This window comes from Cricetulus griseus (assembly GCF_003668045.3).
Source record: "Cricetulus griseus strain 17A/GY chromosome 1 unlocalized genomic scaffold, alternate assembly CriGri-PICRH-1.0 chr1_0, whole genome shotgun sequence".
Lineage (NCBI taxonomy): Eukaryota > Metazoa > Chordata > Mammalia > Rodentia > Cricetidae > Cricetulus > Cricetulus griseus.
In genome coordinates this window covers 247,873,299-247,886,969 of record NW_023276806.1, presented here as the reverse complement: position 1 = coordinate 247,886,969, position 13,671 = coordinate 247,873,299, and the positions used below count along the sequence as shown (strand labels likewise).

Here is a 13,671-nt window from a genome sequence, read left to right as displayed (position 1 = left end):
AGATCCACAACTCCTCACTCACTGGTGCTCTGAGGCCAGAATGTCATGCTCCTCTATCTCCCACAGTGAGTTCTGGGCAGGGGTTTGTATTAGTCAAGTTCTCCAGAGCAACAGAGCCTATAGAAGGAAAACAGACAGGTAAGCGACAGATAGATAGATAGATAGATAGATAGATAGATAATAAAGAGATAATAAAGTGATAGATGACAGATTGGTATATAGATGGTAGGTGATAAAGAGATAGGTAGAGGATAGATTGATAGATGAGTAAGAAAGAGATAGATAATTGTTGTTAGGTAGATAGACGATAGGTAATAAGGAGAAGGTAGATGACAGATAACAAAGAGATAGATGGATGGATGAGGCTCACAGGCTGTGGTCCAGATAATCTAGCAATGGCTATCTGCCAACAGAAGACTTTCTTTCATTTGTTTGAGAATTTTTCTGCTTATACAGACCAAACAAAAGTTCAGGCTTCTCATCTATTTCAAGCCTGGAACACAAAGTAGCCACTACCAAAGGTCTGTATGAATCAGGGCATCATAAAATTCATCTTGCCTGTGCTGCCCACTAAGATAACTACAATAACCTTGCATTTGGTGATTCAGTGAAGTCACCTGACCCCTGCTACCTCTGGGCCCAATTAAACCCATTGCATTTTATCTGATCATCTGAGCAGCAGTGTCTCTAAACTTAAGCTCTGGCACAAGGAAAATGGTGACAGCACAGCTCTTCAAATGTGCTGGTGCTCTCTCACCACTTTGGGTCTTATAGGGTTAATGAAGACCAACTCTTAAGGGCCTTCCCATTGACAACTGCCTCAGCCAACCACTCAAGCAAACTTTTGACATCTTTTTTTTTTTTTTTTAAAGATTTATTTATTATGTATACAGTGTTCTGCCTGCATGTATACCTGCAGGCCAGAAGAGAAAGAAGAGGGCACCAGATCCCATTACAAATGGTTGTAAGTCAACATGTGGTTGCTGGGAATTGAACTCAGAACCTGTGGAAGAGCAGGCAGTGCTCTTAACCTCTGAGCCATCTCTCCAGCCCCAATATATGAGGTTTGTTTGTTTGGGGATTTTTTTATTTTATTTTATTAGTTCTAGTTAGGGAACAAGCTTATTTCAAGTCCCTTCTCCCTCTCCCTCCCTCCCCCAGCCCTCCTCCCCCACCCCAGCCCACCCCCCACCCCATCCACCCACCACTCCTGTTTGGGGATTTTTTATGTGTGAGTCTGCTTGTATCCCTGCAGGCCAGAAGAGGGAATCAGATCCCATGAGAGATGGCTGTGAGCCACCATGTGGGTGCTGGGAATTGAACTCAGGACCTCTGGAAAAACAGCCTTAAAAACTCTTAACCACTGAGCCATCTCACCAGCCCCAAACTTTTGACACCCTTTAACTGTGCACATTTCCATATTAAACCTAGAATATGCACTCAGAGGGTCCATATCGATAAACTCAGCCTGATCCAATTTTATGCTCCCTCTGCCATTACCTCACACCCTTCAATTAAGTTCATTCCCACATGCTCTTCTCCAGACTTCTTGAATGAATTAGCAAGCTCACTAATCTCCTTTGTAGTGTTTTTTTGTTTTGTTTTGGTTTGGTTTGGTTTGGTTTTTCAAGGAAGGGTTGTTTCTCTGTGGCTTTGGAGGCTGTTCTGAAACTCGCTCTGTAGACCAGGCTGGCCTCGAACTCACAGAGATCTGCCTGCCTCTGCCTCCGAGTGCTGGGATTAAAGGCGTGCCACCACCTCCAGTCATCTACTTTGTAGTATAGCACACTTCCTCATGGACTACACTTTCTGTCTCGGGTCTAGGAGCCTGCTTAGCCTTGAGTCTGGTTATGGGTTTAGAGGCAAGTATTGGGATTGAGGGACAAGGGCATTTTCTTCATAGAAAGCAATTTCCTCAGTCAAAGGTAAAAAGGCAGAATCTGGGGGGCGGGTGTTACTACATCTTCAGTTGAGGGTGGAGAGTCTACTTCTTGGGTGAGATGAACCCTTGAGAATCTGAGGGTTCAAAGTTCTCAGCTTCGACAGGCTCTTCCTACACACCCCCATCCCAAGTTCCAGGGTTCCATTCTTTACCGTTTAATACCCTTACTAGGACTTGAATTTTTGAGGTGATTCAGCCAATCTTATCATGAGGGATTCTGTTAGAGATGGTTTCCCTCTGGGGCACACTTGGAAGCCATTACAGTTTATACCTACCTGGAGCTGGCCAGTTTTTCACTGAGTTCACTGTTGTCCTTCACCTCATCCTGAGGTGCTAGAAGTTGGTTAATTTTATCATGGAGGTCATTCTATTCTGTTGTGGGGTGTCCACCAGAGAAGACTGCTTGGGCACAGGTTTAAGCCAACAGAAAGTCTTTAATAGCCGCTGGTGACTGCACTGTGTGTTTGGGGTCCCGGAGTTGCCCTGAGCCTTTCTCAGGTAAGTTTTTTTTTCATTTATTTATTTTTATTTTATATGCATTGGTATTTTGCCTGTATGTATATCTGTGTAAAACTGCCAGGTCTTGGAGTTACAGACTGCTGTGAGCTGCCATGTGGGTGCTGGGAATTGAACCTATGTCCTCTGCAAGAGCAGCCAGTGCTTTTGACAGTTGAGCCACCTCTCCAGACCCGGGTGAGCTTTTAAGCACAGAAACCATGTCCTGGGCTGACACACTTCGATTGACAAGAACAGTTAGACAGAAGCAGGACTACAGAAGCCAGAGAGCACTGTTACTACATTTAGACTTTCCCAGAACTATGGGTTTGATGGACTAGGTGTTTTCATTTGAGCTGGTGGTACTGTCTGTAGACTGAGTCTTACAGGTGAATGGTAAATCCACCATGGTGTCATTGTGCTAAGGACAGGGCCACTTACATTTTCCTTTGTCCGTTTATTGGAGATGCCTGTGGCAACCAACCAACCCCGGCATTTTCCTTAGTTTTCCACAAATTGTCAAAGTTTTTCAAGACCATATTTCTCCGTGTAGCCCTGACTGTCCTGGAACTTGCTCTGTAAAACAAGGTGGTCTCGAACTCCCAGAGATCTACTTACCTCTGCCTCCCTGGTGCTGGGACTAAAGGAGTGTGTCCCCAATGTAGTTAAGCCTTCTTAAGGACTACTGTCTTCCATTTTCCACTCCCAGATTCCTCTCGACCTCAGTCCCCAGCTCTGAGATTCCCTCCCTCTCCCGGGCATCTCTGCATTCCTCTGCTAACTTCCTTCCTCCACACCCTCCTGGGACCAAGTCATTGTCCCTGTCTCTTCCTGCCTGAGGTGCTGAGGTTCGCAGTCTTGTTCCCTTTACCCCAAGTGCCCGTTCACAGGCCCCTGCAATTCCCTTTGTTGTCTCACATCGTTGTCCTGTGTCGACACACTGGTGAGCAAGCTCTTTCCACTGTCAGGCATATTGTGTAAGCTTTTTCTAAACCCTCAACTCTGCTGTTGCCGCTGCTGTCGTGTGTGTGTGACTTTTCATGCTCCTGTGTGCACCTATGTGCGTATGTGCGCATGTGCTCAACCCTGCTACCGCTGCGTGTGCTTGTGTGCGTGTTCTAGGGTGTGCCTGTGCGTTCTTGTGTGCACTCGAGTGTGTGTGTGCTCGACCTTCCTGCTGCTGTGCTTTTGTGGCGCGTGACTGTGTGTGCACGCGCGTGCGTGCTCGAGCGCGTGCATGCCTATGTGTTCTGAGGACTGAACCCAAGACTCAACACCAGGCCACACCCCAGCCCCCTATGGGGGTACCCTAGGCGGGGCTCCACCCCTGGCCCAGCCACTGGCCCCTAACTGGAGCTAATTAGGGCTCGCCTTCCTCAGGTATCTTTGAGAGAAGCCTGTCCTCTGAGGCCAGATTATACCATATGGCTTCATGAGTTTAGCTGGGTCTGAGTGTTGGGATTAAAGGCGTGTGGCACCACCGCCCGGCTCTACGTAGCTTAATATCTTTTATTTTGTGGTTTCCAGACCAGGCAGGTCTCAAACTCAGAGATCCGCCTGCCTTTGTCTCTTTGTGCTGGGGTCAGGGGTGAGTGCCAGCAATCCTGGCTTACCACCTTTGAGTTCATTTACTGTAAGTGTATTCTATTTATATTCTAATCAGCGATAAACCTTCAGCCCCAGGTCTCATGTAGCACAGACTAGCCTCTACCTCCCCCCTGCACTCACCACCCCGCCCTGGCCTGACATGTGTGTGCTACTGCAAAAACTTCCATTTCATGAACTGGATGAACACCCGGAGTCGTTCTCAGCTCACATTTAGTATGCACATATTGTATGCCCAGACTGTGTGATCACAGGGTACAGGATGGAACAAAATGTGAGGCTTTGCTTGTTAGCCGCTTAGCTGGAATGTGGGGGGCAGTCAGGGAAAGAGACTCCGGTAAAATGCAGGCAGGAACCTGGATGTCCGGTGACCTTAGGTGGCCCAGACCTACATGTTGTAGAGACAAATTGTCCTGTGATCTGGACAGACCCTACGTTCCTCCCGTGTACACACAAAATAAATAAAATGTAATTTAAAATTAAAATTTTTTCTAAGAACCTTGAATCCCACTCTCATGGAAAGATTGTCTGAGCGCGTCCGAGCGCAGCCAGCGTGGAGACCTCGGAGGACTCCCTTGTGTGTCTACTCTCCGACCTTCCAGACTCAGTTTCCCCATCAGCAGAATGGGCTCACCTGCCACTCTAGAGCTTCCGAACCATGTATGGAGTTTCCCCGCACCCCGTGCGCTTCTGACTTTCACCAGTTAGTGAGTTCAGGGGAAACTGAGGTTCAGGACGGTCTGGTTTTAGCGCCCCCGGTCCCTTCCTGGAGTGCTCAGAGCTGAGCGGCCCTAGAGAGATTCCTGTGTACTTTTCCCCATCCCTCGGGAAGTCACCGCCGGGCGTGGCGGAACCGTGGGTGTCCCCGGAATCTCAGGGTGCCAATTAAGTGCTGGTGGTCCGTCTGGGGTCAGAGCCACGGCGGGATGGCAGAGCCGGGCCCGGAGCCGGGTCGCGCATGGCGGCTGCTGGCCCTGTGCGGGGCTGCGGTGTTCCTGGCGGCAGCGGCAGCCGGAGGGGCGCTGGTGGCCTGGAACCTGGCAGCCTCTACTGCCCGGGGCCCACGCTGCCCTGAGCCCGAGCAGGTGAACGCCACGCTGTGGCCCCCAGACTCGGCGCCCGAGGTCGAAGAACTGCGGAGGCGGCTGGCAGAGGCTGAGCAGCTCCACGAGAGCCTGGCCGCGCAGCTGCAGCGTGCCAAGGGCGACAAGAGGGAGCTGGAGGTGGCGTTCAAGGCCTGCAAGGACCGCCAGGTAGGGGCAGGGGAAATCCAGAACATTCCGCAAAGAGATCCTGCTTACCCATCTCTAGGGCCTCAGTGTCCCCCAAGTCTGCAAAGGATGGACAGGAAATGCAGAGCCACCGCCGTTTCTCTTGTCTTGCCAGTCCTCTGGAGCCTAACTTCTGATACCACGATACCTTCTGATCCTCGTCCCTGCTATTGAAAACAAGGAAAAAGCTGGGACCCCGGGGCTTTGAGAGACCCCGTGTTGACCCTCTGTACCACCTCACCCCCACTCCAGTTCCAGCAGTCCTATTTTGAGAGAGGGACACTTATGTCACCTGTAATTAGGAGACTAAAGTTGGCCTCTTGGGGTGGTACCAGCGGGACCTCCCTTTTCCGGGGGCCGCCCCCTCAGATTCTTTCTTAATCCTCTGACCCCACAGCCTCACAAAACGGAGTGCTCAAAACCAAGTCACTGACAGTATGGTGTCACACACCTGTTATCGTGGCACAAGGGAGGCAGAGGCAGGGAGATGAGGATTCCAACTCTTCATTGGAAGCATGGATGTAGGCAGCCTGGGCTGTGGGAGGCTCTGTCACAAAAGGAAACACCTCTAAACCTAGCAATTTACATTTATTAAACAATGCCTGTGAACCTTTTTGTGTCTGACCCAGCACAGTTTCTACAGCTAATTTTGGTGGACACTGAACTGTACTGGGAAACACAAGACTTAAGTACTGCTAGGTTGGGGCTGTATCCTGGAGCCACATCCCCAGACCCCCACTGGGGGATTCTAGGCAGGGGCTCCACCCCTGAGCCACACCCCCAGTACCTCACTGGGGAATCCTAGCCACGACCCCAGTCCTCCTTTTATTTTAATTTTGAGACAGGATCTGCCCCAAATGACCAGAATGTCCTGGAATTCAAGCAGTGGCCATGCTGGGCTGGATTCCTGATCCTTCTGCCTCTACCTCCCAAGTGCTAGGATGACAGGAGTATCCTGCCAGGTCTGGCTGACATCTGTGTTTTAAAAATCTAAATGTCATGGCAAGCTGAGGCGGGGGACCACACCTTCGAGGCCAGTTTGAGGGTTCTCATCCTGATACAGAAAACTCAGAACAGCCCCTGCGAGCTCTCGCATTCCCAGATGAAGGGCCCTGAGGCCAAAAGTGCCTGTCGCCAGGTGTGAGTTCTGACTCAGAAAACCAGACACTGTCACCCATCAAGTCTGCCTGAGCTGGTGACAAGTTCTAGATGGAACCAAGCATTTTCTACTGGGCAGAGTTGGGCGGGGGTTCACCTAGCTCCCTCTGTGTCCGTTTCTTCCTCCACGCTCCCCCCCCCCACCCCCCGCTGTCTGCAGAGCCGGCTTCAGACCCAGCTGAAGACCCTGAAGATTGAGATGGATGAGGCCAAAGCCCAAGGCACACAGATGGGGCTGGAGAACGGAGAACTGACAGGTGGGCTGGGGTAGGGGAGAGGGGGAGGAAAAGGAGAAGGGGGCTGGAGGAGGAGGAGGAGGGGGCTGGAGGAGGAGGGGGGGCTGGAGGAGGAGGAGGCTGTGGGAGGGGGGCTGGAGGAGGAGAAGGGGGCTGGCGCCCTGGAACTCACAGAGATCCGCCTGCCTCTGCTTCCGGAGTGCTGGGATTAAAGACGTGTGCCACCAATGCCTGGCCAAGACCCAGTCTTAAAAGAAACAAAACAAACAAACAAAATTAACAAAATAACAAAGGTATGAATCAGGTGTAATGGTGGCTTGAAAGGAGAAAATAAAACAACAAAAAACGGAAAGGTTTGGGTGGTGGCAGCACACGCCTTTAGTTCCAGTACTGGGGAGGCAGAGGCAGGTGGATCTCTGTGAGTTTGAGGCCAGCCTGGTCTACAGAGCCACACAGAGAAACCCTGTCTCGAAAGAAAAAAATAAACCAAACAAAAACAAAAACAAAACAAAACAAAAACCCGAAATGTTGCATGAACCAGGTGTGATGGTGGAAACTTGTTATCCCAGCAGTGGGGAGGCAGGAATTGGGAGTTAGGATTCTGTCTCTAGTCTTAGTTTATATAGTAAGTCCAAGGCCAGCCTGGGCTACATGAGACATTGTCTCCAAAAGCAGTAATAATAAAAGTGACTACGATGATGAAGATAGAAAGTCATGAACATTTTTGTTTTTTGTTTCGTTTTCGAGACAGGGTTTCTCTGTGTAGTAACTGTAGCTGTGCTATCCTGGAACTTGCTTTATAGCCCAGGCTGGCCTTGAACTCACAGAGATCCTCCTGCCTCTACCTCCCGAGTGCTGAGATTACAGGTGTGCGCCACCTTCGGCCAGGTTAGTCACGCACATTTTAATTCAAGCATGTACATGGCATCGTATTCAAGCCCCCCTGTCCCCTGTAGAAGCCTTGGCTCGCTGGGAGGCCGCGGCCGTGGAGTCCAGGCAACAGCTGGAAGCCGCCCTGCAGCGCGTGGGCGCCGCAGAGGCAGCCGGAGAAGCTTGCGCTGGCCGCGAGGCGGCGCTTAAGGAGCGCATGTGAGTTACGGGGCGGGCGGGGTCAGACGGCCAGGGCCGGGCCAGTGATTCTGTAGAGCGTGGTTCTTTAGGTCAGTTTGTATCTGGGGGCTCTGCAATGGGGACGGAAGGGTACCAGGTGGGCCGGACTTGAAGAGATGCTGAGGGGATAGGTGGTCTGGGGTGGGGTCCCGGGTTGAAGGTGCCCCTTGGGGGATCAATGTGGGGCTCCCGGGAGCAGCACAGAAGGTAGTGGGAAGAGTCGGGCGTTTGGGGAGGATCTTCAGGGGAGGCCCCCGAGTCCCTGGGGTATGTCAGAGTGTGGAGGGAAGAGCGCCCCACACCGGCACGGTGTCGGGTGCCAGGCACTCATAATCCCCTCCTTCTGCAGTGACGCCCTGGAAACCGACCTGGGCAACCTGCAGAGACTATCGCGCCCCCGTCCCCGCTCAGGATCCAGGTCCAAGCCCAGCATCCGCTCCCGCCCGAGGTCTGGACCTACTAAGGGTTGCCGGAGGCCACCTCGTGACCCCCAGTAGGATGGGAGCCTCGGGCCAGGACTGACGGTATGGGTGAGAGGCGTGTCCCACAGCGTCCACTCGCAGCTTTCCACCCACGACTGCCTAGATGGCAGCACTCGGAAAGACTCAGTCCTTCCCTCTCGGAGCACACAGTGCTAGATCATCATCACACAGGGAAACTGAGGCTCATTTGATCAGGCCCTGATGTCCCCGGTAACCAGGATGCGACCTTTATCCCGTAGTCAAGAGGCTCACCCTGTAGGAGCACGCAGAACTCAAGTGGGGTTTCAACAGAGAACCAACAGAGGCGCACTCCACAAGGGTTACAAATTCTAAGAAGCCATAAGGATCAGGGGCTCACTGAGGATGCCTGTGGCCTGGAAAGTGACGGTGTTCTAGAGGAGATGCCTATGGAACAAGAAATGACAGCGCAGGAAGTATGAACGGGAATTGCCCGGGTCACACGGAGGGAAGGAGCTCTCCTTAGGGCTCAAAAGAATCAATAGTTCCTCTCCCACCTCTCTTCCCGATTCTCCCTGCCATCCCCTGTCCTTCTTTCCCCCTTTCCCTTTCAACTGGGCCTCATGCAGCCCAGGCTGACCTCACACTAGCTGTTATAGCTTAGGTTGCCCTGGACGTCCTGACCCCGCCCCCCCCCCAAGGCTGGAATTAAAGGCCTGCTCCACCTCATCCCACTCAACAATCTCGCCTGTGCTTAATTTCACGTTGTGAATCTTAAAATGTATGTTTAACATAGTTTTTCTGAGACATCTCCCTGTGTAGCTCAGGGTGGCTTGGAACACACCACCCCGACTCTTCTTTAGGGGCATGCTTCACCAAACCTGGCTCAATTATCATTTTAATATGACTAATAGTGGCACTATCTTGATATTTGCCATGCAGATTCCTTAATTCACTCTTTGTTTGTTGCTTTTGTTCCCTGGTGCTGGAGATTCCCCAGCGTGGCACACGCCAGGCCGGTGCTGTCTTCTCAACACTTCCAATCTCAGATCGGTGAATCCTGAGGCTTTATTTGGGGCTGGAGAGGAGGCTCAGCAGCTTGTGATGTTCTTGCAAAGGCCCTGGCTTTCCTTCTCAGCACCCACATGTCATCTCAAAACCCCAGAACTCAGTCCCCGGGGAGCCAGAACCCTCCTAGGGCCTACTTGGGTACTGTATGCATAGCTGTGCACATACATGCAGGCAAAGAGCATATACAAAATAAATAAAAAATTAAACCATTTATTTATGTATTTATTCATTCATCTATTTATTTGAGACAGGATCTCTCTATATAGCCCTGGCTGTCCTGAAACTCACTCTATAGACCAGTCTGGCCTCAAACTCAGAGATATATCTGCCTCTGCCTCCCCAGTGCTGAGATTAACGGCATGGACCACCAGGCCTGGCAAAAACAAACAAACAAACAACTTTGTTTTATACATCCTACAGACACAATGCACAGACAGTATGGAGAGGGTCCTATCATCTGTGCTGGGAACAAGGACTCTGAGGTCCAGGTTATTTGTCTGTCTGTCTGTCTGTCTGTCTGTCTGTCTGTCTGTCTATGTATCTATCTAGTGAAGCTGATTCACATACAGAAGCAAAGCAAAACCCCAAGTGTCTACATTATGTTAGTTCTGCTGTACAAAGATGGTACAGTGGTTAAGAGCACCAGCTGTTCATGTGGAGGACCCAAATTTACTCCCCAGCACCCACAGCAGCTCACCACTGCCTGTGATTCCAGCTTCTGGGAGTATGACGCCTCCTTCTGGCCTCTGTTGTCAATTGCTCATAACCACACACAGATACATAAAGTAAATATTTTCTTTTTTTGAATTTGTGATGCAGGAGTGGGACATGGTGGTCCATACCTTTAACTGGGAGGCTGAGACAGGCAGATATCCATGAGTTTGAGGCCAGCCTGATCAACAGAGCGAGTTCCAGGACAGCCAGAGGAGAGAGAAAGAGAGAGAGGGGGTGGGTGGGAGGGAGAGAGAGTGAACTGTGATGCTGGGAGAGACTGGAATGTAGTTCAATGGTATGGAGCCCTAGACACCTCATAAAAAAAGAGAGAGAAAAGAAAAAATAAAAGAAAAAAGAGATGGCAAGTGCTCGCTTCGGCAGCACATATACTAAAATTGCAATGATACAGGGAGGATTAAAATTGCAATGATACAGGGAGGATTAAAATTGCAATGATACAGGGAGGATTAAAATTGCAATGATACAGGGAGGATTAAGCATGGCCCCTGCGAAAGGATGACGTGCAAATTCGTGAAGCACAAAGAGAGAGAGAGAAAGAGAGAGAGAGATGGTAAATTGGAATTCAAATCAGAGGGGTTTGTAGTTGCCATCCCGATTCTTGCCATCAGGGGTCGCTGCAGCCCGCAGGGCATTAAGGTTGGGTCTGAGACCCTGTTTCCCCCTGCCCTGAGAGCTGGGAAATACCTCTTTTTTTCGAGATTTTATTTACTTATTATGTATACAACATTCTGCTTCCATGTATATCTGCACACCAGAAGAGGGGACCAGATCTCATAATGGATGGTTGTGAGCCACCATGTGGTTGCTGGGAATTGAACTCAGGACCTCAGGAAGAGCAGTTGGCAGTCTTAACCTCTGAGCCATCTCTCCAGCCCAGGGAAATACCTTTTATGATAGGGCAGACACTGGGCAGGATGGAGGAGTTCAGGGTCAGCCTTGCCTACATAGGAAGATTGAGTTACAAGGGACTGCCACAGACAATAAATATCATGCCAAGCCTTTGCTCCCATCTGTAATCTCAGCACTCTGGAGACGGGGGCAAGAGCATTATCAGGCTTACAGTGAGACGGGGGGGGGGTGTTATCAGAAAATACCATGTCTGGGCTTGGGGGGCAACGGAAGCCTTGGGAGGATGCAACGAGCCACAGGCATTCAGGGTGACTTGAAGTGAGGAACACCCAGAACTGAGTCACGTGACCTGCCTGCCCCTCCACAGGCAGCCCCAAGCCTGCTTTTTTCCTGCCTCTGATTGTTTTGAGACAGGGCCTCATGTAGCCCAGGCTGGCCTCCAATATGCTATGTAGCTGAAGATGACCCAAATCCCGACCCTCCTGCCTCCATCTCCTCTGTGTGGAGATGACAGGCAGGCACAGGGGGCAGAGCCCAGGGCTCCACACATACTGGACAAGCTCTACCAGCTAGCTATAGCACCTCAAGTATTTCTGTTTGTTTACAGTGCTAAGGGTGGAAGCCCTGGCACAGTTGAGGGTGTACACAGCAATCACTCCACCCTGAGTCAAGTCTCATTACATTTCTTTCTTATTTTGTGTGTGTGCAGATGTGATGGTGCTCGGAAGTCAGAGGACACCTTGCTGGAGCCAGTTGTGGGGTCCTCAGGCTTGGTGGGGAACACCTGTAGCCTCTGCTTGTCTCTCTCACCGTCTCTTAGCTGCGAGTCTACTTCTGTCCTCAGCTCATGCCTCTGAACAACTGTCCCTGCTGTCTGGTCTATGCATACACTGAGGCTCCTCCTGTGAGTACAGGAGTGGGGTTGGGGGTAGGGCTGGGGGCAGCAACAGCAGTCCCGGGGTGGTGATGGTAGGTTTCCCCCAAGAGTCTCACCCCAGAGTCCCTTCCCCAAGGGACTCTGAGCCCTAAGGAGCTGCCCCTAATCTCAACTCAGTTCTGCCTCACTTCTTCCTAAAAACAGAAAACAAGATTCACAGAAAACTGAGAGGGAGGGTTTGCCCCCTTGGCGGGAGAACCATTCATTCCACTAGGCTTGGTGGTACACACCTTCAGTCTCAGCACTTAGGACACAGAGGCAGGGCCATCTCTGTAAATCAGAGGCCAGCTTGGTCTACATCAAGAGTTGCAGGCTAGCCAGAGCTATCTTAAAATAAATAAATTTTAAAAAGTCATTTCTTCCTTTATAATAACCTTCCTGGTGGCACACTTCTTTTTTTTTTTTTAAGTGTTTTTTTTTTTTTATTGTTTTGTTTTTCAAGACAGGGTTTCTCTGTGTAGCTTTGGAGAAACCAGGCTGGCCTCAAACACAGAGATCCGCCTGCCTCTGCCTCCCGAGTGCTCGGATTAAAGGCGTGTGCCACCACCACCCAGCATGGTGGCACACTTCTGTCACACAACAATATGGAAGCTGAGGCAGGAGGACTGCTGTGAGTTCAAGGCCAGCCTTCAAGTAGCCTCAAACTACCTAAAGTACATAACACTCTGTCTCAAAACAATAAAACAAAAACCAAACAGTGAAAATTGTTTTTAAACCAAGACATGACGTTTTTTAAACCTCCTGTCTCCTCGAAGGCTGAGCTGTTTAGTTGGTGGCAAGTGCCGACTTCCTCTGAAAGGTTCCCACCTAAACAAACAACTTAGGCCGAATTGATTGTTTTCCATTTAGAGAGAAAGAGGGGGTGGGGAGCATCCCTGAGGATCCTGAGCCGTGCAAGCCAGAGCATCCGAGGGGACGAGGACAGAGCATAGGCAAAGTTTCCTGTGACCATGACAAATTGTTCTCAGGAAAATCACAGAGCAGTCTCGTCAGGGAATGAGGTTGGCCTGAGAGGGCATCTTCCCTGCCTCCCTCGCTCCCTCCTGAGGGACAACATGACCAAGGGATGCAGGCAGAAGGGCTTCAGACCGTCTATTTTTAGAGATTTTATACGGTGTGGCAGGTGTGGCCAGGGAAATAACCTTTTAAAGACACTGTGGCAGCTATGCTCAGTGACAGACTGGAGGATTGCCTATTGTTCTCCACTGGAAGAAAAAGTGGAGGTGCTGTCAAGAGCCGTGACCTGTCCAGGGCTGGGAACCCAAACTGAAAGGCAAAAGGCTCCTTGGACCTGGGAGTCTCCAGGAGGAGTAGCTGAGCAGGCCTGGATCCCAGGCCTCCATCCAGGGCCCAGGATGACTCTGCAGATGGCGCTGCCTCTGAGCCAATGACCTGAGCCAGTGCTCCTAACTATTAAGTCATCTCTCCAGTCCATTTTCTTTTCTTTTCTTTTTTTTTTTTTCTTTCTTTTTTTTTTTTTTTTTTTTTGAGACAGGGTTTCTCTGTGTGGCCCTGCCTGTTCTGGAACTCACTCTGTAGACTAGGGTGGCCTTGAACTCAGAGATCTACCTGCCTCAGCCTCCCAAGTGCTGGAGTTAAAGGCGTGCACCACCACGGAGTGGCACAACTCTATTTTTAATACATTTTATGTATTTACTTGTGTATGGTGGGCACTCACACATGTCACAGCACCCATGTGGACAGCAGAAGACACCTACAGTTCTAGTCTTTCCTTCCACCTTTTGGGTCCTGAGGATCAAACTCATACTGTCAGGCTTGACAGCAAGCACCTTTCCCACTGGCCCCTTAACTGACTTCATGT

The 13,671-nt window shown here is 50.5% G+C and overlaps 1 protein-coding gene and 1 non-coding gene across 4 annotated transcripts; both read left to right on the top strand.

Annotated features, from left to right (window-relative positions):
* Window positions 1-2,542: 2,542 nt before the first annotated feature.
* Window positions 2,543-9,541, top strand: Ccdc194 (coiled-coil domain containing 194). Of its 3 annotated transcripts, XM_035451727.1 has the most exons (4): window positions 2,543-5,295; window positions 6,632-6,728; window positions 7,664-7,796; window positions 8,167-9,541. In XM_035451727.1, exons 1-4 carry the CDS (start codon window positions 4,969-4,971, stop codon window positions 8,312-8,314), a joined length of 705 nt encoding a protein of 234 aa, XP_035307618.1. In that variant the 5' UTR covers window positions 2,543-4,968; the 3' UTR covers window positions 8,315-9,541. The 3 variants fall into 3 exon arrangements, 1 of the variants encoding a protein (XP_035307618.1); XR_003481046.2 differs by lacking the exons at window positions 2,543-5,295; window positions 6,632-6,728; window positions 7,664-7,796 and adding an exon at window positions 7,818-7,867; XR_003481047.2 differs by lacking the exons at window positions 2,543-5,295; window positions 6,632-6,728; window positions 7,664-7,796 and adding an exon at window positions 7,872-7,914.
* Window positions 9,542-10,489: 948 nt separating this feature from the next.
* LOC113833405 lies at window positions 10,490-10,593 on the top strand. Its single transcript, XR_003481053.1, has one exon. It is a non-coding gene; the product is annotated as a U6 spliceosomal RNA (small nuclear RNA).
* Window positions 10,594-13,671: the final 3,078 nt, after the last annotated feature.

Excerpts from the sequence above, each read along its gene's own strand:
- Ccdc194 (XM_035451727.1), top strand. The coding sequence starts at position 4,969 with ATGGCAGAGCCGGGCCCGGAGCCGGGTCGCGCATGGCGGCTGCTGGCC. Across the intron at positions 5,296-6,631 it reads AGGCCTGCAAGGACCGCCAG|AGCCGGCTTCAGACCCAGCT; the intron begins GTAGGGGCAGGG and ends CGCTGTCTGCAG. Across the intron at positions 7,797-8,166 it reads GCGGCGCTTAAGGAGCGCAT|TGACGCCCTGGAAACCGACC; the intron begins GTGAGTTACGGG and ends CTCCTTCTGCAG.